Below are 24,530 nucleotides of genomic sequence, written 5' to 3' on the forward strand. Positions count from 1 at the left end.
AACCGTTCAGGAGGAGCGCTTCAGAACCAGCAGGTATTTAAGGACCCAAGTTTTTTTCATTTTTGTCTTTCTGCCATCTCCTAAGGTGTTATCATTGACCACATGATTCAACCGGACCCACCTCCATGTCTATATTCCAGCAACAGGGAAGAGGAAAGAGCAAGTACCAGACTGGTGACTTCATCTTTAAGGAGATGACCCAAAAGTTGCACGAAGCACTTTCACTCTTACCGTATTATACTGAAATCACATGGCCATACCTAGCTGTAAAAAAAAGGCTGAGGAATAAAGTCTCCAGTTGGGTGTCCACGTGGCTGGCTAACTAAATATCAAGGATGGGAGATATATGGGGTTGATTCTTTTACTAAAAGGTGAAAGGGATGACTGAATCCAGGGAGAAAATTAGCAGAGTCTGTTATATAATATAAACAAAATCCTAGGAAGAACCAAATAGGCAGTAGTCTATTGGGTCAGGGAAAGCTTGACCAAGTATCTGAGCTATGTTTTGAGAGACAAATCCACTGCAAAATGAAGGGCAATCAGTATAACAGTAGTTGGAAAGGTACCTGGCAGAGCAGGGGCCATAGATTCATCTCTATATGCCTAATACTTTGCATAGCAATGGGCAAAATAATAAGCATTCAACAAACAGTTGCTGAAGTAATGAATGAAACTGTTAAGTGTTTGCTTAAGTGAATAATCACATTGTTTGTAAACTAAGGGGAAAAAGAATAACCATGAAAAAGACAATTTTTTGAGGATGAATCTATGATAACATGAAGAGCACAGATGCACATTTAAATAATGGGCAAAATTCCAGATAAGAGCTATGAACTTATTATGAAACAGTACAATGTGATTTGGTGGTATGTAGCAGAAAGGGCCCAGTCAAGAGATGGAATCCACAAACAGTGATTTGAACAGAAACAAAAACATTTGTAATAGCTTTATTGCAGAATAATTTAAAGTGAACAATTTGACATGTTTTGACATATGTCTATACCTGTGAAAACGTCACCACAATCTAGATAGTGAACATATTCCTCAAGGCCCAACATGTTCTCATGCCCCTTGCTAACCCCCTCTCTGATCCCCTGGCAACCACTAAAGTTTTCTACCACTATAAAATAGTTGTATTTTCTAAATCTTATTTAAATGAAATCATATTCTCTATGTACTTTTTTGTCTAACTTCTTTCAATCAAAATATGCATTTTCATATTTATCCATGTTGTATATATGTAGTTTATTCCTTTTATTGCTAAGTAGTATTCCATTATATAGATATACCACAAGTATTTTATAACCATATACTATTATTTTGCTTGAGCAAATATCTGGAAGTGGAATGGCTAAGTAATGTGATAGGTGTATGTTCAACTTTTTGAAAACTGCCAAACTCTTTTCCAAACTGGTTGTGCCATTTTACACCCTACAAGTAGTGCATAAACTATCCTGTTAACTCCGTATCCTTGCTAACACTTGGTGTGGTCACTCTCTAATTTTAGCCATTCTAATAGTTTGCAGTGTTACTTTGTGGTTTTGATTTACATTTAATTAATAATGATGTTGAGCATTTCATGTGCTTGTTTGTCATCCGTATATATTCTTTGGTGCAGTATATATTCAAATCCTTTTATCCATTTTTTATTGTGGTGTTTGTTATTTACTATTGATTTTGAGACTTCTTTATGTTCTTTGGATACAAATCCTTTATCAGATATATGATTTGTAAATATTTCTCTCAAACAGTAGCTTATTTTTTTTTGTTTTCTTAATGGTGTCTTTCAAAAAACAAAACTTAAATTTTGGGAAAGTCTAACTTACTAACTTTTTTCATTTTTGAATCAAGTTACTGGATCTAAGAAATCTTTGCCTGACTCAAAGTCACAAAGATATTCTATGTGGTTTTTTTTAAGAAATTTTTTAGTTTTAAGATTTTACATTAAGGTGTGATTCACTTCGACTTAATGTTTATATATACAGTCACACATCCCTTAACAATGGGGATACATTCTGAGAAATGTGTTGCTGGGTGATTTTATCATTGTGCAAACACTATAGAGTGTTCTTACACAAAGCTTGCCCAGAGCTAGCTAGTATAGTCTACTATACACCTAGGGTATATGGTGTGACCCAAGCTTGTCCAGTCTGTGGCCAGTGGGTCGCATGCGGCCCAAGACAGCTCTGAATGTGCCCCAACACAAATTCATAAACCTTCTTAAAACATCATGAGATTTTTTTGTGATTTTTTTTTTTTGTTTTAGCTCATCAGCTATCGTTAGTGTTAGCGTATTTTATGTATGACCCAAGACAATTCTTCTTCCAGTGTGACCCAGGGAAGCCAAAAGATTGGATACCCCTGGTATTGACTATTGTTCCTAGACTATAATCCTATACAGCATATTACCATACTGAATGTTGCAGGCTTACCCAGGTAAGTATTTGTGTATTTAAACATATCTAAACATTAAAAAAGTACAGTAAAAATATGGCATAAAAGAGATCGAGACCATCCTGGCTAACATGGTGAAACCCTGTCTCTACTAAAAATGCAAAAAATTAACTGGGTGTGGTGGCAGGTACCTGTAGTCCCAGCTACTTGGGAGGCTGAGGCAGAAGAATGGCATGAACCCGGGAGGCAGAGCTTGCAGTGAGCCCAGATTGTGCCACTGCACTCCAGCCTGGGTGACAGAATGAGACTCCATCTCAAAAAAAAAAGAAAAAAAGGTATAAAAGATAATAAGTGGTATACCTGTATAGGCACTTATCATGAATGGAGCTCGCAGGACTGGAAGTCACTCTGAGTCAGAGAATGAGTGGTGAGTTAATGTGAAGGCCTAGGACATTACACTGCCGTAGGATTTATAAACACTGTACATTTACGCTACACTGAATGTATTTAAATGTTTTCTCTCTTTAATAATAATCTTGGCTTACTATAACTTTTTTACTTTATAAACTTTTTAATTTTTAACTTTTGACTGTTTTGTAATCACACCTAGCTTAAAACACAAACATATTGTACAACTGTACAAAAATATTCAAAAATATTTTCTTTCTTTAGATCTTTATTCTGTAAGCTTTTTTCTGCTTTGAAACTTTTTTTCCTTTTAAAGTTTTTTTCTTAAAAAGAAGACAAAATCACAGCAAAGCCTAAGCCAACATAAGGTCAAGATCATCAATATCACTGTCTTCCACTTCCACATCTTGTTCCACTGGTAGGTCTTCAGGGGCAATAACATGCATGGAGCTGTCATCTCTTATGATAACAATGCCTTCTTCTGGAATGCCTCCAGTCGGACCTGTCTGAGGCTATTTTACAATTAAAATTTTCTTTTTATAAGTAGGAGTACACTCTAAAATAACAATAAAAATTACAGGATAATAAATATATAGTCATTTATTGTTATCAAATATGTACTGTACATAATTGTATATGCTATACTTTTATAAAACTGTCAGTGTAGATTTGTTTACACCAGCATCACTGCAAACGCATGAGTAATGTGTTGCTCTACGACATTATCACAGCTACAATGTCACCAGGTCATAGGAATTTTTCAGCTCCATTATAATTAATCTTATGACACCATCTTTGTGTATGCAGTCCATCGGTTACTGAAACATTGTTAAATAGGGCATAACTGTAGTGCAAAGTATGGATCAAAGTACACATATTTCCATGTTGATGTCTGTTTGGTCTAGACCATTTATTGAAAAGACAATCCTTTCCCTACTGAATTGACCTTGAACTTTTGTTGAAAATCAATTGCCTATATATACGTGGGTTTATTCTATACTCTCTATTCTGTCCCATTCATCTATTTGTCTATCTTTACATCAATACTAGTGTTTTGATCACTATGGTTTTATAAGTCTTGAAGTCAAGTGTATGTCCTCCAACATTTTTTAAAGTTGTTTAGTCTGTTCTAGGTCATCTGCATTTCCATGTAAATTTTGGATCAACTAATCAATTTCTACAAACAAACAAACAAACAAACAAAGCCTGCGAGAATTTTCACTGGGATTACATTGAATATATAAATCAATTTGAAGAAAATTGACATCTTACTACTATTGGGTAGTACCATCCATGAGTGTGTTATATCTTTCAGTTTATTAAGGTCATCTTTAATTTCCCAGAGCACTGTTTTGTAGTTTTCAATGTAGAGGTCTTGTATATATTTGTCAGATTTCTCCGTATTTTATATTTTTGTGCTACCATAAATGGTATTATCTTTTGTAATTGATGGACTTTTAGTCAGGAAACAACAAATGATGGTGAGGATGTGGAGAAATAGGAAAACTTTTACACTGTTGGTGGGAGTGTAAATTAGTTCAACCATTGTGAAAGATAGTGTGGCAATTCCTCAAGGATCTAGAACCAGAAATACCATTTGACCCAGCAATCCCATTACGAGGTATATACCCAAAGGATTATAAATCATCCTACTATAAAGATACATACACATGTATGTTTATTGCAGCACTATTTACAATAGCAAAGACTTGGAACCAACTCAAATGCCCATCAATGATAGACTGGATAAAGTAAATGTGGCACATATACACCATGGAATACTATGCAGCCATAAAAAAATAATGAGTTCATGTCCTTTGCAAGGACATGGATGAAGTTGGAAACCATCATTCTCAGCAAACTAACACGGGAGGAGAAAACCAAACACTACATGTTCTCGCTCATAAGTAGGGGTTGAACAATGAGAACACATGGACCCAGGGAGGGGAACATCACACACCGGGGCCTGTTGAGGGGTCGGGGGCAAGGAGAGGGAGAGCATTAGGACAAATACCTAATGCATATGGGACTTAAAACCTAGATGATAGAGTTCCCACATACCCTCCTTTCTGCCACCCCTCACAGTTTCACCCATTAACATTGTGCATTAGTTTTTTGTGACTAAATTCTTTTACCTAGCTTAATGTTTTCAAGGTTTATCCACATTATATCAAGTATCAGTACTTAGTTCCTTTATCACCAAATAATATGCCATTGTATAACACATTTTGTTCATCCACTAAATCACTTGAAGGACATGTGTGTTTTTTTCCACCTCTTGGCTATTATGAATAATGCTACGGCGAACATCCTTGTGCATTCACTTTGATTTAAGCCTTCATGAGCAGTCTCCTCAAAGGCCACCATGCTTCTACAAACAGTTTAAGAGTCTCCAATTTTTCATTAACAAATTCTTCCAAGTCCTTCTAGCTTCTGCCCACTACAAGGTTTCAAACCATTCACATACTTTAGGTTTTTCTTTAGGTCAGCACCCCACCCCGGGATACCAAAATTCTGTATTACTTACCTATTACTGCATAACAAATGACTCCAAAATTAAGAGGCTTAAAAAAAATTAAATATTTCATAGTTTCTATGGATCAGGAATTTGGAACAACTTAGCTGAGAAGTTTTGCAACTTATGAGGCTGTAGGCAAAATGTTGATGAAGGCTATAAATCTGAAGACTTGATTTAGCTAGAGAACCTACTAAGATGACTCATTCTCATGGCTATTAACAGGAAGCCTTGGTTCTTCACCATATGGACCTCTCCATAGTGCTGCTTTCTTATCCTTATGATATGGTATCGGGTTTCCCCAGAACAAGTGATTCCTTTGGTATGGTGGGAAGAAGAGGAGGCCTGAGAAAGCTATAATGCCTGCTATTAACTATTCTGTAAAGTGACACATGTCACTAAGTCTACCCACATTCAAGGGAAGGAGAGTTAGTCTTCATCTTTTAAATCCCTTCAAAGAAACTGTAGACATACTTTAACTACCACAGATAGCAACCCAGAATTCCAAAACTGACTGATAAACACACTGAATGCAACTATGACTCAGATAAGGATCAGAATAGATGACTTCCTAAGATATCTTTCAGCTCATAGGAATTTAACTGTAAGACCTATCTACATGCAACCTGAAGATACTAGAACAGCTCTGTATGCCCCTTTGAAGTACTAATAAATATGGGCCAGAAACAGTGGCTCATGCCTATAATCCCAGCACTTTGGGAGGCCAAGGTGAGTGGATCACCTGAGGTCAGGAAGTTTGAGGCCAGCCTGGCCAACATGGTGAAACCCGGTCTCAAAAATTAGCCGGGCATGGTGGTGCATGCCTGTAGTCCCAGCTACTCAGAAGTCTGAGGCAGGAGAATTGCTCGAACGTGGGATGCAGAGGTTGCAGTGAGCCGAGATCGCACCACTGCACTCCAGCCTGACCGACAGAACCACACTACATCTCAAAAAAATAAATAAATAAATAAAATTGCTGATGAATATGTATCTTTTCTCTCCTGGCTCGGCTTCATGATTACTGCCTTCTCCACACTCAAGCTAAGATGCCCTTAATAGGATCATGTTACTTACCATTAGATCAAATCTTTCAGCCTCCTCCCAACTTTTCCGACTTCTGGTCCATGCAGGGCCAGTTTCTTTACTTTCTGTCTTTTAGAACAGTGGTCTCCAAAATGGCACAGAGATGGCCCGTTAGAGTATAGGGAGAAAGCGTCTGAACTTCTATTTCTGTTTATCTTTTAATCTGAAAATAAAAGACTGAATGAAAGAACAAAAAAAATCAAGACTAGTAATGCACATAATTTATATAAATTTGAATAAATATACAAATTTTTGAGGGTGAATGCTCAAAATTTTTTTACAAATTAAGATACATGAGTCCAAAGAACATTGGTCTAGATGTAGCACTGAAATTCTTTTGTTATTATTATACTTTAACTTCAGTCTATCATTGATGGACATTTGGGTTGTTTCCAAGTCTTTGCTATTGTGAATACTGCCACAATAAACATACATGTGCATGTGTATTTATAGTAGCATGATTTATAATCCTTTGGGAATATAGCCAGTAATGGGATCAGTGGGTCAAATGGTACTTCTAGTTCTAGATCCTTGAGGAATCGTGACATCGTCTTCCACAATGGTTGAACTAGTTTACGTTCCCACCAACAGTGTAAAAGCATTCCTATTTCTCCACATCCTCTCCAGCATCTGTTTTTTCCTGACTTTTTAATGATCACCATTCTACCTGGTGTAAGATGGTATCTCATTGTGGTTTTGATTTGCATTTCTCTGATGACCAGTGATGATGAGCATTTTTTCATGTGTCTGTTGGCTGCATAAATGTCTTCTTTTGAGAAGTGTCTGTTCATACCCTTTGCCCACTTTTTGATGGGGTTGTTTTTTTCTTGTAAATTCGTTTAAGTTCTTAGTAGATTCTGGATATTCGTTGTCAGATGGATAGATTGCAAAAATTTACTTCCATTCTGTAGGTTGCCTGTTCACTCTGATAGTAGGTTCTTTTGCAGTGCAGAAGCTCTTTAGTTTAATTAGATCCCATTTGTCTATTTTGGCTTTTGTTGTCATTGCTTTTGGTGTTTTAGTCATGAAGTCCTTGCCCATGCCTATGTCCTGAATTGCCTAGGTATTGCCTAGGTTTTCTTCTAAGGTTTTAATGGTTTTAGGTCTAACATTTAAGTCTTTAATTCATCTTGAATTAATTTTTGTGTAAGGTGTAAGGAAGGGATCCAGTTTCAGCTTTCTACATGTGGCTAGCCAGTTTTCCCTGTACCATTTATTAAATAGGGAATCCTTTCCCCATTTCTTGTTTTTCTCAGGTTTGTCAAAGATCAGATGGTTGTAGATGTGTGGTGTTATTTCTGAGGCCTCTGTTCTGTTCCATTGGTCTATATCTCTGTTTTGGTACCAGTACCATGCTGTTTTGGTTACTATAGCCTCGTAGTATAATTTGAAGTTGGGTAGCATGACACCTCCAGCTTTGTTCTTTTTGCTTAGGATTGTCTTGGCTATATGGGCTCTTTTTTGGTTTCATATGAACTTTAAAGTAGTTTTTTCCAATACTGTGAAGAAAGTCATTGGTAGCTTGATGGGGATGGCATTGAATCTATAAATTACCTTGGGCAGTATGGCCATTTTCATGATATTGATTCTTCCTATCCATGAGCATCAAATGTTCTTCCGTTTGTTTGTGTCCTCTTTTATTTCGCTGAGCAGTGGTTTGTAGTTCTCCTTGAAGAGGTCCTTCACATCCCTTGTAAGTTGGATTCCTATGTATTTTTTTCTCTTTGTAGCAATTGTGAATGAGAATTCCCTCATGATTTGTCTCTCTGTTTGTCTGTTACTGGTGTATAGGAATGCTTGTGATTTTTGCATATTGACTTTGTATCCTGAGACTTTGCTGAAGTTGCTTATCAGCTTAAGGAGATTGTAGACTGAGACAATGGGGTTTTCAATCATGTCATCTACAAACAGAGTCAATTTGACTTCCCCTTTTCCTAATTGAATACCAATTATTTCTTTCTTCTGCCTGATTTCCCTGGCCAGAACTTCCAACACTATGTTGAATAGGAGTGGTGAGAGAGGGCATCCCTGTCTTATCCCGGTTTTCAAAGGGAATGCTTCCAGTTTTTGCCCATTCAGTATGATATTGACTGTGGGTTTGTCATAAATAGCTCTTATTATTTTGAGATACGTCCCATCAATACCTAGTTTATTGAGAGTTTTAGGATGAAGGGCTGTTGAATTTTGTCGAAGGTCTTTTCTGCATCTTTGAGATAATCATGTGGTTTTTGTCATTAGTTCTGTTTATGTGATGGATTACATTTATTGATTTGCATATATTGAACCAGCCTTGCATCCCAGGGATGAAGCCAACGTGATCGTGGTGGATAAGCTTTTTGATGTGCTGCTGGATTCGGTTTTCCAGTATTTTATTGAGGATTTTTGCATCAATGTTCATCAGGGATATCAGTCTAAATACTCTTTTTTTTGTTGTGTCTCTGCCAGGCTTTGGTATCAGGATGATGCTGGCCTCATAAAATGAGTTAGAGAAATTCCCTCTTTCTCTATTGATTGGAATAGTTTCAGAAGGAATGGTACCAGCTCCTCTTTGTACCTCTGGTAGAATTTGGCTGTGAATTTGTCTGGTCCTGGACTTTTTTTGGTTGGTAGGCTATTAATTATTGCCTCCATTTCAGGGCCTGTTATTGGTCTATTCAGAAATTCAACTTCTTCCTGATTTAGTCGTGGGAGGGTGTATGTGTCCAGGAATTCATCCATTTCTTCTAGATTTTGTAGTTTATTTGCATAGAGGTGTTTATAGTATACTCTGATGGTAGTTTGTATTTCTGTGGGGTCGGTGGTGATATCCCCTTTATCATTTTTTATTGCATTTATTTGATTCTTCTCTCTTTTCTTTTTTATTAGACTTGCTAGTGGTCTATCAATTTTGTTGATCTTTTCAAAAAACCAGTTCCTGGATTCACTGATTTTTTGAAGGGTTTTTTGTGTGTCTATCTCCTTCAGTTCTGCTCTGATCTTAGTTATTTCTTCTCTTCTGCTAGCTTTTCAATTTGTTTGCTCTTGCTTCTCTAGTTCTTTTAATTGTGATGTTAGGGTGTCGATTTTAGATCTTTCCTGCTTTCTCTTGTGGGCATTTAGTGCTATAAATTTCCCTCTACGCACTGCTTTAAATGTGTCCCAGAGATTCTGGTATGTTGTGTCTTCGTTCTCATTGGTTTCAAAGAACATCTTTATTTCTGTCTTCATTTCGTTATGTACCCAGTAGTCATTCAGGAGCAGGTTGTTCAGTTTCCATGTAGTTGTGTGGTTTTTAGTGAGTTTCTTAATCCTGAATTCTAATTTGATTGCACTGTGGTCTGAGAGACAGTTTGTTATGATTTCTGTTCTTTTACATTTGCTGAGAAGTGCATTACTTCCAACTATGTTGTCAGTTTTGGAATAAGTGCAACATGGTGCTGAGAAGAATGTATATTCTGTTGATTTGGGGTAGAGAGTTCTGTAGATATCTATTAGGTCCACTTGGTGCAGAGCTGAGTTCGAGTCCTAGATATCCTTGTTAACCTTCTGTCTCATTGATCTGTCTAATATTGACAGTGGGGTTTTAAAGTCTCCCATTATTACTGTGTGGAGTCTAAGTCTCTTTGTAGGTTTCTAAGGACTTGCTTTATGAATCTATGTGCTCCTGTTTTGGGTGCATATATATTTAGGATAGTTAGCTCTTCTTGTTGAATTGATCCCTTTACCATATGTAATGGCCTTCTTTGTCTCTTTTGATCTTTGTTGATTTAAAATCTGTTTTATCAGAGACCAGGATTGCAACCCCTGCTTTTTTTGCTTTCCATTTGCTTAGTAGATCTTCCTCCATCCCTTTATTTTGTGCAAAGACATGTGTGTCTTTGCATTTGAGATGGGTCTCCTGAATACAGCACACTGATGGGTCTTGACTCTATCCAGTTCGCCAGATTGTGTCTTTTAATTAGGGCATTTAGCCCATTTACATTTAAGGTTAATATTGTTATGTGTGAATTTCATCCTGTCATTATGATGTTAGCTTGTCATTTTGCCCATTAGTGGATGCAGTTTCTTCCTAGCATCGATGGTCTTTACAATTTGGCATGTTTTTGCAGTGGCTGGTACCAGTTGTTTCTTTCCATATTTAATGCTTCCTTCAGGAGCTCTTGTAAGACAGGCCTGGTGGTGACAAAATCTCTCAGCATTTGCTTCTCTGTAAAGGATTTTATTTCTCCTTCACTTGTGAAGCTTAGTTTGGCTGGATATGAAATTCTGGGTTGAAAATTCTTTTCTTTCAGAATGTTGAATATTGCCCCCCTGCCGTTCTGGCTTGTAGAGTTTCTGCCGAGAGATCCACTGTTAGTCTGATGGGCTTCCCTTTGTGTGTAACCCTACCTTTCTCTCTGGCTGCCCTTAACATTTTTTCCTTCATTTCAACCTTGTTGAATCTGACAATTATATGTCTTGGGGTTGCTCTTCTCAAGGAGTATCTTTGTGGTGTTCTCTGTATTTCCTGAATTTGAATGTTGACCTGCCTTGCTAGGTTGGGGAAGTTCTCCTGGATAATATCCTGAAGAGTGTTTTCCAGTTGGATCCATTCTGCCCATCCCTTTCAGGTACACCAATCAAACATACATTTGGTCTTTTCACATAGTCCCGTATTTCTTGGAGGCTTTGTTCGTTTATTTTTACTTTTTTTTTTTTTTTCTAATCTTGTCTTCTCATTTCATTAATTTGATCTTCAATCACTGATAACCTTTCTTCCACTTGATCAAATCAGCAATTGAAGTTTGTGCATGCATCATGTAGTTCTTGTACCATGGTTTTCAACTCCATCAGGTCATTTAAAGTCTTTGCTACACTGTTTATTCCAGTTAGCTATTAGTCTTTTTTCAGTGTTTTTAGCTTCCTTGTGATGGGTTCAAACATCCTCCTTAGCTCAGAGAAGTTTGTTATTAACGACCTTCTGAAACCTACTTCTGTCAGCTCGTCAAAGTCATTGTCCATCCAGCTTTGTTCTGTTACTGGCAAGGAGCCACTGTCCTTTGGAGGAGAAGAGGCACTCTGGTTTTTAGAATTTTCCGCTTTTCTTCTCTGGTTTCTCCCCATCTTTGTGGTTTTACCTACCTTTGATCTTTGATGTTGGTGACCTACAGATTGGGTTTTGGCGTGGATGACCTTTTTGTTGATGTTGATGCTATTCCCTTCTGTTTGTTAGTTTTCCTTTTAACAGTCAGGTCCTTCAGCTGCAAGTCTGTTGGGAGTTTCCTGTAGGTCCACTCCAGACCCTGTTTGCCTGGGTATCACCACCAGAGGCTGCAGAACAGCAAATATTGCAACACAGCAAATATTGCTGCCTGATCCTTCCTCTGGAAGCTTCGTCTCAGAGGGGCACCCGCCTGTATGAGGTGTCAGTCAGCTCCTACTGGGTGGTGTCTCTCAGGCTACATGGGGGTCAGGGACCCACTTGAGGAGGCAGTCTGTCCGTTCTCAGAGCTCAAGCACCATGCTGGGAGAACCACTGCTCTCTTCAGAGCTGTCAGACAGGGACATTTAAGACTGCAGATGTTTCTGCTGCCTTTTGTTCAGCTATGCCCTGCCCCCAGAGGTGGCGTCTACAGAGGCAGCAGGCCTTACTGACCTGTGGTGGGCTCCGCCCAGTTCCAGCTTCCCCGGCTGCTTCATTTACTTACTCAAGCCTCAGCAATGGCGGACACCCCTCCCGCTGCCAGGCTGCTGCCTCACAGGTCAATGTCAGACTGCTGCACTAGCAGGTGAGCAAGGCTCCGTGGGCATGGGACCAGCCGAGCCAGGCACGGGATATAATCTCCTGGAGTGCCATTTGCTAAGACCTTTGGAAAAGTACAGTATTTGGGCAGGAGTGTCCTGTTTTTCCAGGTACAGTCTGTCATGGCTTCCCTTGGCTAGGAAAGGGAAATCTCCCGACCCTTTGTGCTTCCCGGGTAAGACAATGCCCCACCCTGCTTCAGCTTGCCCTCTGTGGGCTGCATCCACTGTCCAGCCAGTCCCAGTGAGATAAACCACGTACCTCAGTTGGAAATGCAGAAATCACCTGTCTTCTGCGTCGATCACACTGGGAGCTACAGACCGGAGCTGTTCCTATTCGGCCATCTTGAAACAGACAGCACTGAAATTCTATTGACACTTTGAACATTTCTCTGATCTTCTGTAAACTTGTGGATTGATTCTCAGATGCCAGCGCTTTCCTTCCTCCATTTTAACAATCATTACATTTTATCTCTTTCTTGTTCTTCACTTGTCTCATTTGACCTGCTTGGACTGTAGATCACTGTCCAATGCACCCATATTACCTCTAACCTGTAGTCACAGAGTAAAATATTTTACTATTTTACAAATAAATAGAAATATTAGTGTAGAGTGGGGAATTAACTAAGACATATGGCTTAATCATGAAAGGTTGAGGCAGTGTGAGGAGTCTTGTGCTTTCAGGAAAGGCAGACCACATAATTTGGACTCAGAATAACTAGAAGAGCTGAATAAATATTTAAAATTCTTTTAAAAATAAATCTCTGTAAGACTTTAGAGAACTGATAAGAAAAGTTAAGAATTTCAAGGCTAAAGGCCAGTGGAGAATGGAGGATCAGAGTTTGGGGCAACCCTTTCCATGGGAAAATCTGCTGAATTTAGAGGGTATAGTTGTGAGTCTAAAACGTACTGTGGTGTTTTTAACAGTCTCTTGAGAAGAGGAAATAGTAACTGAAGTCCAGGGCCTGCTAAGGGGATGTTTGTAAATATATCTCACTTTGGGTCTGGCTATCTAAAGGCTTTTCTCTAGTAGTAAATGTTAACTGAAAGTAGACAGACCTGTATAGGTATATAGTTTCAAATCATCTCAGTACCTGAAATTGGATTAAGGTGGTTCTGGATTGCCAGTGCCTTTAGGCACTGGTAGAAGCCATGTGAAAATCCTCACTGGGAGAAAGTAATATCCTAAGCACCACTTTTTCTGTAAGCACTTTGGCAAATACGGGTCCAACACACAATAAAAAATAGCCAGGTGCACAAACAGACAAAATTAGTTGACCAAACCCAGCAGAAACAACAAATAGAAAGAGTCCTAAAGGGACTTCAGATATTGAAATTATCAGAAAGAGACTTTAAAATAAATATGCTTACTTTGTACAAGGTGTTCAAAGACAAGATTGAGTAGACCTTTTAAGAAATTTTTTTATATAGAACAGGAAGTTAAACCTAAAGAAAGAAGGAAATAATAAACAATAAAAGCAAAACTTAGTGCAGTAGAAAAAAAATGCATGTAGTATAGGGATGACCAAGCCAAAAACTGGTTCTTTTAAGGACTAATCGTATTGATAAACTCTTAATGAGATTGAATAAGAAAAAAAGAAGGTACGGCTAATCATAAGTTTTTGTTTGTTTGTTTTTTGGTTTTTGTTTTTTGAGGTGGAGTCTCGCTCTGTTGCCCAGGTTGGAGAGTGCAGTGGCAAGATCTTGGCTTACTGCAAGCTCCGCCTCCTGGGTTCATGCCATTCTCCTGCCTCAGCCTCCCCAGTAGCTGGGACTACAGGCGCCCGGCACCATGCACAACTAATTATTTTGTATTTTTAGTATAGATGGGGTTTCAACATGTTAGCCAGGATGTTCTCAATCTCCTGACCTCATGATCCACCCACCTCGGCCTCCCAAAGTGCTGGAATTACAGCCGTGAGCCACCGCACCCTGCCGAGTTTTAAAAAGGATTTAATTACAGGACCCACCAACATAAAAATGCTCTCAAAATCTATTATAAACAACCTTCTACTCCTTAGAAGTACTGCATTTACCAAGACTGATCTAAGAAGAAATAGAATTCTGAATTTTACTCTTAGAGAAATCAAATTTATAATTTAAAACTCTTAAATAACACCAATCTTAAAGAAACTCATCCAGAGAACAGGAAAAGGGCAGAAGAGCAATTTGTTATTCGATTTATGAAGCCAACATATCTTGATAACAAAAACCTTGTGAAGATAAATATGAGAAAACTATAGACTACCCTCCTTAAATTCAAAGCAAAATACTTTCATATTAAATAAGGGAATCTTTTAATAATACATCATACATCCTGACAAATTTGAATTTATTCTAGGAATGCAGTTTTGGCTTAGCAATCAAAATAGATCAATATAATTTATCACATTAATAGAACCAAAGGAAAAAATCATTTCATCATTTTGATAGAAGGAGAGAAAATTCAGCATGCATTCATGATTTTTTTTTTTTTTTTTTGAGACGGAGTCTTGCTCTGTCACCCAGGCTGGAGTGCAGTGGCACAATTTCAGCTCACTGCAAGCTCTGCCTCCTGGGTTCACGCCATTCTCCTGCCTCAGCCTCCCCAGCAGCTGGGACTACATGCACACGCCATCACGCCTGGCTAATTTTTCTGTATTTTTAGTAGAGACGGGGTTCCACCGTGTTAGCCAGAATGGTCCTGATCTCCTGACCCTGTGATCCGCCCGCCTTGGCCTCCCAAATTGCTGGCATTACAGGCGTGAGCCACCGCTCCCAGCCAATTCATGAATTTTTTTTTTTTTTTTTTTACAAGGTGATCATTTATTCTTTTTGTTTTTGTTTTTGTTTTTGGGGTTTTTTTTGTTTTTTTTTATTATACTTTAAGTTCTAGGGTACATGTGCATAATGTGCAGATTTGTTACATATGTATACTTATGCCATGTTGGTGTGCTGCACCCATCAACTCGTCAGCACCCATCAACTCGTCATTTACATCAGGTATAACTCCCAATGCCATCCTTCCCCCCTCCCCACCCCCATAATAGGCCCCAGTGTGTGATGTTCCCCTTCCCGAGTCCAAGTGATCTCATTGTTCAGTTCCCACCTATGAGTGAGAACATGCGGTGTTTGGTTTTCTGTTCTTGCGATAGTTTGCTGAGAATGATGGTTTCCAGCTGCATCTATGTCCCTACAAAGGACACGAACTCATCCTTTTTTATGGCTACATAATATTCCATGGTGTATATGTGCCACATTTTCTTAATCCAGTCTGTCACAGATGGACATTTGTGTTGATTCCAAGTCTTTGCTATTGTGAATAGTGCCGCAATGAACATATGTGTGCATGTGTCTTTATAGCAGCATGATTTATAATCCTTTGGGTATATCCCCAGTAATGGGATGGCTGGGTCATATGGTACTTCTAGTTCTAGATCCTTGAGGAATCGCCATACTGTTTTCCATAATGGTTGAACTAGTTTACAATCCCACCAATAGTGTAAAAGTGTTCCTATTTCTCCACATCCTCTCCAGCACCTGTTGTTTCCTGACTTTTTAATGATTGCCATTCTAACTGGTGTGAGATGGTATCTCATTGTGGTTTTGATTTGCATTTCTCTGATGGCCAGTGATGCTGAGCATTTTTTCATGTGTCTGTTGGCTGTATGAATGTCTTCTTTTGAGAAATGTCTGTTCCTATCCTTTGCCCACTTTTTGATGGGGTTGTTTGTTTTTTCAATTCATGATTTTAATAAAATGTTCTAGCACACTAGAAATAGGACAGTAGTATGCCCTACAAAAAACCTACAGCAAGTATTATACTTAATGGTGTGATAGGAACTATCAAATAACACACACTATAACCTCTTATTCAACGTTATTATATTCATAATGATTTACTGGAGATCCCAGCCAGTGTAATAAGGCAATAATTAGAAGTAAAAGGTTTGAAAAGGAAGAAACTGTTTTCTTGCTCAGATACAATTATGTACATACAAAATCCAAAAGAATCTATAGAAAAATTATAAAATTAACGTGATTATACCTGATAGCTGAGTATAAATTCAGTAATTCAGTATATATGACTCAGCTGTATTTTCTATATGGAAATAACAAAGATTGAGAAAATGAAATTTTGAAAGAAATTCTATTTACAGTACCATAAAAATGTCAAATACCATGGAATTACTATACAGACATACAGGATACAGAACACTTTCAAGCCTTATTGAATAATATTGAAGATTGTCTATAAAATGGAGGGACATAGCATGTTTATGGATTGGATAGATTCACTACTATAAAGATATTTCCCCTAAACTGTTCTATAGTTTAAATGCAATTTCAATCAAAATCTAACAGGTTCTGAAGAACTTGATAAGCTTATTGTAAAGTTTATAGGAAAATCTAAGCAGCATAAACAGTCAACATTGAGGAAAAAACAAAAGTCAAAAATGAGATAGACAATTTTGTCTATCTAATATCAAGACTTGTTATAAGACAGTGTGGAATTGATATGATGACTGACAAATAGACTTGTGATATAGGATAAAGAGCCTGAAACAGACCCACACACATAAAGGTAGTGCTGAAAAGCAAGGAAAAAGGAGGATGTTTTCCATGATGGTGCTGGAATTAGAGGATAATTAATTTGAGGAGAGAAAAATACTTGACTTTTAACTCACACCAGACATAAAAACTGATTCCAGATAGACTGTTGATCTACATGTGAATGACAAAGCAATAAAACTTCTCGAAAATATTTTAGGAGAATGTCATTATGACCTTCATGTGGAGATTGAAGGATTAAGATATAAGAAAAAGTAATCGTAAAGGAAACATTTGCTGAACTTTTACTCTATTAAAATTAAGAACCTCTGTTCAGCAAGATACCTGACATAAGTGAAGAGGCAAGCCACAAAATGGGAGAGGAAATATACAGCATAGCCAGGATATCTAAAGAGTGATTATTAATCAATAAGAGAAATAAATAACCCAAAGAAAAATGGGAAAGAGACTTCACTAGGCGCTTCACAAAGGAAAATATCTAATGTCCGCTAATCATATGAAAATTTATTCAACTTCATGAGTATTCAGGAAAATGCAAATTAGAGCCAAACCACACATTCTCCAGAATACCTAAAAAGATTAACGGTAGCAGTTGTTACTGAGAATGTGGAGCATTGGAACTCTCATCCTCTGGTGTCAGGAGTGTAAACTGATGCAACCACTTTAGAAAACAGTAGACATTTTCTGCCAAAGTTAAAAATACAGTCCATGATTCACTGGTTCTACCCTTACATACATAATTATCAGACATGTGTGCACATGTACAGGAGTGTTCAGTATTATTATTTTTAATAGTCAGAAACAAGAAACAGGACAAATATCTATCATCAACAGAGTGGTAAAAATTGTGGTATACTCATCCAATGGGATACTATGTACAAGTGAAAATGAAGGAACTATAGCTGCATGCAGCAATGTGGGTAAATCACAAACATAAAGTTGAGCAAAACTAGCTAGACACAAAAGAATATAGATGATGTTATTTCATTTTGTATAATATGCACAAGAAAACAAGCAAAATTAAGTAGTGTTTTTTGGGTTTGGGTTTTGTGTTTGTTTATTTAGTATTACTAGGCAAATATCTGAAAAAAAATGTAGTTTGTTTTTGTTTTCAGAAGAAACACTGTTTTGTTTTGGTTTTTTTTTTTTCCTGTAGCCCCTCCTTGTTTGTTCAATAACTCACTGACTTGGTGTTCAAATACTTTTTGCAAGTGGTAGTATAGGCTTGTATATTTACAATAGCAAAAATTAGGTAGTAGTGTTTAGTAGCACATGCTTAAGTGATAAAATTATATAGAAAAGAATGTTTGTGATTGTCCCATAGGGAAAGATCATGGTTACTTTTATAGCGAAGGGAGAGGTTAATAAATGGGACGTGCAACAGGGATGCTTCTGCAAGAGGTTTGACAAACAACAGAACTGCTTGATTTGAGTGTTCACTTTGTGACAAATCATTGAGCTATATACCTTTTTAACTTGTGTACTTTTCAGTATCTCTGTTACATTTAAAGAATGCATACAAGATTAAATACACACACACAGGCAAGAGATGCTAGCAAATAACTAAACATTCTTATCCATTAAGTATTTTTATCCTTTTGGTTCCCAACTATGTCTTACTCCCAGGGTCCTCTCAGCAGCCTTCTCTGGTTGGCCCTGCAAGCATCATCACGACTCAGTTTAATGACAGCTCCAATAATAGCAACTACCATTTCATAAATGCTTACTATATGCCAAGCTCTATAGTAAAAGCTTTATATGTATTATTTACTTTAATTCTTACCCAACAACCCTATAAAAATATGTACTAATTTTCCATTTTACAAATAAGAAAACCTATATCATGGAGAGATTGCTTTGATTATGTAATATAATTGTGGAGCTGGAAGAATCTGAATGTTTTGTTCTTTCTATTGTATTTACCTGTAACAGAAAGCCTGTGCTCTTTTCACTTTGTTCATCTGCTTCTCTGGAAGGCTTTTAAAGGTTTAGTTCTCATTTCGTCTCACTGATTGAGAAAGAGCAAAGTTCAAGTACCATTTTCTTATATCTTTGGCTGTTCCTTTTATACAACATTCAAATAACCCAACTTTAATATGCCCACTAAAGATTTTCCCTTTCAACAACGAAGTTATATTTTATAGACTAATTTTACAAGATTTTCCATATTTGCTTAAATATCTTCCAAAATTTTACAAAAGAATCCAAAATATAAAATCAAGAGAATGCTTTACTTTCTTTTGGTGGCAGGTAGCATTACAGAATACCAGTTTTCAAAAGCCAGTGGAGTATCATGGTTAAGAGTACAGCCTTTAAAGTCAGACAAACCTAGATTTGAGTCAACTCTTCCAATTTAGGCCTATGTGATCTTGGATAAATTATACAATGTATCCATGTATTCACATTTCTTGGCCATAACCAAGTACAATTTAAGCCACAAGATGGGATACTTAGGTAACACACAAAATGAAACTAAGCACTAAATAGTTACACTTCAGGAGGTGCAGAAAGACCAGGGACAACTCCAGAGCCTTCAGTGCAGAAACTCTTGTACTAGTTCTAGGTTCTATCATCAGATAGCTCACTTAGCTTCTTTCCAGCCTTTTTGAACACCCAGCTCCCCAGACAGATATTAATTGCTGATTGATCGTGGGTCACTCTGTCGTCAGGGGCAGAATCTGTTATCAGAAGAAGAAGTCAAAAACATACTTGGAAAACAAAAACCTATACCTATAACACGTGGCCTCTCTTAGCCTCACTTTCTTTATCTGTAAAATTGGCATGTTCATTTGTTTATTGCGAGGTTACAGTATGTAGCCTCTGAAATATGTGATAACTTTGGTGGCAGTAGTAGTAGTAGTAGTAGTAGTGGTAGTAGTAGTAGTAGTAGTAGTAGTGGCAGCAGTAGTAGTAATAATAGTCGTAGTCGTAGTAGTAGTAGTAGATGACTTGTACTGACCGGTAGCTCTTTGTTGCAAGGTGATCTTCAGGTTCAGGACTTCAAGTGGTATTTTTGAAGGATTAATAGGGATGTTATCACCTTTTACCCTGAGCTGCTTAAAGAGATAGTCAAAGTTCCCATGTACTTATAAGGCTTGTGTTCTCATTCCTCTACAAAACTGACTGTGTTCTCTAATAACTATATGATGGGCTGGGAGATTAATTTTGCAGTATTTTGTGATGTCCAGCTCTTCCCCTGCATTTTCACTACTTCTACCCATGTTCTCATCCAAGGTGCCATCCATCTTCGGTAGCCCTCTGCATACATATTGTGACTAGAGGAGACAAACTGAGGCACTAGAGCTCCGGCATTAGTTGGCATATTTCCTTGTCCATGTAGGGAATCTGGCAGTATCTTCTTTATATGCATATTCCATTGCTCTCAACTGCTTCAGGAAAATTGAATTCTGTTTGTTTTTCCAAGGAAGGAACAGAGACCTTTTAGTCCGATGTGTTGGTTAATTTTATTTGTTAGCTTCACTGGGTGGTGGGGTGCCCAGGTATTTGGTTAGGCATTATTCTCTGTATGTCTGTGAAGGTGTTTGGTGATAAAATTGACATTTGAATTGGTAGATTGAGTACAGCAGATTGCCCTTCCTAATGTGGGTGGCCCTCATATAATCGAGGGCCTGAATAGAACAAAAATGCTGACCCTCCTGCAAATAAGGAGGAACTCCATCTGCCTCACTTCTTTGAGCTGGGACATTTGTCTTTTCCTGCTCAGACTCAACTAAAATATTGACTCTTGCTGGGTCTGAAGCCTGCTAGCTTTCAGACTGGAACTTACAGTATCAGCTCTCCTGGGTTTCAGGCCTTTGAACTCAAACTGGAACTACATCATTGGCTCTCCTGGTCTCCAGATTGCTGACTGCAGACCTTGAAACTTCTTGGGCTCCATTAATCTCTTTTTTGTATATATATATATATAGAGAGAGAGAGAGAGAGACACACACACAGACACAGACACACACACACATACACACACATACACACACACATTGGTTGTATATCTGGAGAATCCTGATTAATATACCTGATAAATTCAAAACAAAACAAAACTTGAAAAAAAAATTTTCAGGTGAATCTTTTTTAGCTTCTGAGTTTCACTCCAAACAGGGAAGGAAGGAGAGGAGGCATCTTCAAAAAATATAGACACCCTCCAAAAATATATTAAATCAATAATAATTTAGCATCCAAGATGTTGTTGATGGTTGAAATATAGGCCACTACTCATACAAAAAGCACTGTGGGAAATGGAGTTCTACAGAGAGTAGAATTTGTGGTTACCAAGGGCTAGGCAGGAAGGCAGATTGGGAAGATGTTGGTCAAAGGATTCAAAATTTCAGTTAGAGGAGGGGGGGTAAGTTGAAGAGCTCTATTATACCACATGGTGACTATGGTTAGTAACAGTGTATAATATCCTCGAATATTGCTGAGAAAGTAGGTTTTAAGTATTCTTGCCACACAAAAAAGATTATGTCAGGTATGTGAGGTAATGTGTGTGTTAATTAGCTTGATTCAACCATCCAATGTATATATATTTCAAAACATGATGTTGTACACCAAAATATATACAATTGTTGTCGATTCAAAATGGGAAAAAAAGAAAATGGAGTTCTTCATTTAGCAGATGATGCTTAAATTCTTTTTAATCTAGAAAGTATCTATTTGTATTCTAAGATACAAAAAATAAGACCAGTTGGTGTTTACTATTTTTCTCAGATTTAACAAATGTAATGGAATCTTAGCTTGGATCTTCTCTGCTCTTGTTTCTTCATTGTTTCTGTTTAATGTAATAGTATCTCTCACTTTCTTAAATGGTTTCTTGTTACTGCTGTGTTCTATAGAACATCTACCAGAGTCCTGTCCAATTCTCCACCCACCCACCCCCACGTCCATCCCTCAGTGATTGCACATGGAGCATGAGCAAAGCCATTCTTCCAGAGTGTATAAAACCCTTCAAGATTATTGAGAATGAATGGTGTTATATAAATGTCATGTTGTTTCATAGCAGTTCTTAAAACAATGAGATAATATCTGTTAAATAATGTTAAGTTCCATGGAGAAATGCAGGGCATAAATACAAGTCATTTTTCATTATGTGATTTCCATATATTTTTGCTGTACAATTTAAAACATTATAATCTCTAAAGATGTAAATGCTTTCTTTGTGTTTCTGTATGTATGTGTACACACGTATATAGTGCCCATATAAAATTAATGACTAAATTTTATTGCTTCATTTTGTCATTTGCACCCAGTAAATTTGTCACCATAAATACTGGCCAGAGAATAATTAGAAATCTAAAGCAGTTTCTTTTAATATTAGACGTAGTGTTTACCTCTTACCTTTGTACTTCTGTATTACTGAAATTTTTTTCTTTTCTACTTTTATTTTAGTTTCAAATGGTGAAAGTGCAGGTTTGTTCCATGGGTAAATTTTGTATCATTGAGGCTTGGTGTACACATGATCGCATCACCAAGGTCGTGAGCATAGTACCCTATAGGTAGCCTTCCAACCCACACCCTCATCCTACTCCCCACCTCCAGCAGTTTCCAGTATCTATTGTTCTCATCTTTGTGGCCATGTATATTCAGTGTTTATCTTCCACTTATATGCGAGAACATGCAGTATTTGATTTTCTGTTGCTGTGTTAGTTAGCTTAGGATAATAGTCTCTAGCGCCATCCATGTTGCTGCAAAGGACATGATCTCATTCTTTTTATGACATAGTATTCCTTGGTGTATATGTACCACACTTTCTAAATCCAGTCCACCATTAATGGGCATCTTGGTTGATTCCATATCCTTGTCTGTTCTTGATTTGGCTCTGAGCTTGTTTGTTATCAGTGTATAGAAATGCTATTGATTTTTCTGTGTTTGTTTTGTATCCTGAGTGTGCATGTGTCTTTTTGTTAGACACATTGATTTTCCTTTGGATGTTTACCCAATAGTGGGATTGCTGGGTCAAATTGTAGTTCTGTTTTAAGTTCTTTGAGAAATCTCTACAATGCTTTCCACAGTGGCCCAACTAATTTATATTCTCATCAACAGTATTCTATGCATTACCTTTTCTTTGCAACTTACCAGCATCTATTATTTTTTTACTTTTTAATCATAGCCATTCTGACTGGTGTGAGATGGTATTTCATTGTGGTTTTGATTTCCATCTCTCTGATGATTCATGATGCTGAGGATTTTTTCATGTTTGTTGGCCACTTGTATGTCTTCTTTTCACAAGTGTCTGTTCATGTCGTTTGCCGAATTTTTAATGATTTTTTTTTCTTGTTGATATTTAAGTTTCCTATAGATTCTGGATATTAGACTTTTGTCAGATGCACAGTTTGCAAATATTTTCTCTCGTTCTGTAGGTTGTCTGTTTATTCTGTTGATAGTTTCTTTTGTTGTGCAGAAGCTCTTTAGTTTAATTAGGTACTACTTGTCCATTTTTCTTCTGTTACAATTGCTTTTGGGGACTTAGTCATAAATTCTTTGCCAAGACCAATGTTCAGAATGGTATTTCCTAGGTTTTCTTCTAGGATTTTTATTGTTTTAGGTCTTATATTAGAAGTCTTTAATACATCTTAAGTTAATTTTTGTATATGGTGAAAGAAAGGGGTCCAGTTTCATTCTTCTGCATCTTGCTAGCCAGTTATCCCAGCACAATTCATTAAACAGTGAGTCCTTTCCACATAGTTACTGTTTACGTTGTTGAAGGTCAGGTAATTGTAGGTGTGTAGCTTTATTTCTGGGTTATCTATCCTGTTCCATTGCTCTGTGTGTCTGTTTTTGTACCAGTACCATGCTATTTTGGTTACTGTAGCCTTATAGCGTAGTCTGAAGTCAGGTAGTGTGATGCCTCCAGCTTTGTACCTTCTGTTTAGGATTGCATTGACAATTTGTTATATTTTTTGGTTCCATATGAATTTTAGAGTAGTTTTCTGTAATTCTGTGAAAAATGTCATTGGTAGTTTTACAGGAATAGCATTGAATCTGTAAATTTGTTTGGGCAATATGGCCTTTTAACACTGTTGATTCTTCCTATCGATGAGCATGGAATGTTTTCCCTTTTGTTTGTGTCATGTCTGATTTATTTCAGAAGTGTTTTGTAATTCTCATTGTAGAGATATTTTATCTCATTGGTAAGCTGTATTTTATTCTTTTTGTGACTATTGTAAATGAGATTCTGTTCTTGATTTGGCTCTGAGCTTAGATGTATCAGTGTATAGAAATGCTACTGATATTGTGTGTCTGTTTTGTGTCCTGAAACACAACTGAAGTCATTTATCAGTTCTAGAAGCTTCTGATGGACTCTCTGGAGTTTTCTATGTATGGAATCATATCATCTGTGGAGAGAGATAGTTTGACTTCCTCTTTTCAAATTTGGATGCCTTTTATTTCTTTCTCTTGCCTAATTGCTCTGGCTAGGACTTTCAGTACTATGTTGAATAGGAGTGGTGAGAGTGGTCATCCTTGATACAGTTCTCAAGGAGATTGCTTCTAGCTTTTGCCCATTCAGCATGGTGTTAGCTGTGGATTTGTCATATATGGCTTTCATTATATTGAGGCATGTTCCTTCGATGTCTAATTTGTTGAGGATTTCTAACATCAAGGTATATTGAATTTTATCAAAGGCCTTTTCTGCTTCTGTGGAAATGATCATTTGATTTTTGTTGTTAATTCTGTCTGTATGCTGAATCACTTTTTGTTTTTTGTTTATGGTTTTTGTTTTTGTTTGTTTTGTTTTGAGACAGAGTCTCGCTCTCTCACCCAGGCTGTAGTGCAATGGCACAAAACAGCTCACTGCAACCTCTGCCTC

At 37.3% G+C, this 24,530-nt stretch overlaps 1 protein-coding gene across 2 annotated transcripts in view; it reads left to right on the top strand.

Moving 5' to 3' along the window:
• Nucleotides 1-24,530, top strand: part of CWC27 (CWC27 spliceosome associated cyclophilin) — a 261,663-nt gene that overhangs the window by 140,955 nt on the left and 96,178 nt on the right. The window contains exon 12 of one of the 2 annotated variants that reach the window (XM_033179685.1): nt 86-1,185. The exons of the other annotated variant lie outside the window; for it this stretch is intronic. Coding sequence (XP_033035576.1) covers nt 86-198 — 113 coding nt within the window. The 3' untranslated portion in view covers nt 199-1,185. Of the gene's footprint in view, nt 1-85; nt 1,186-24,530 lie in introns of those variants that run through there. 2 annotated transcript variants of the gene reach the window in all.

Source organism: Trachypithecus francoisi, unplaced genomic scaffold, assembly GCF_009764315.1.
Source record: "Trachypithecus francoisi isolate TF-2019V2 unplaced genomic scaffold, Tfra_2.0 Lachesis_group2, whole genome shotgun sequence".
NCBI classification, from domain to species: domain Eukaryota; kingdom Metazoa; phylum Chordata; class Mammalia; order Primates; family Cercopithecidae; genus Trachypithecus; species Trachypithecus francoisi.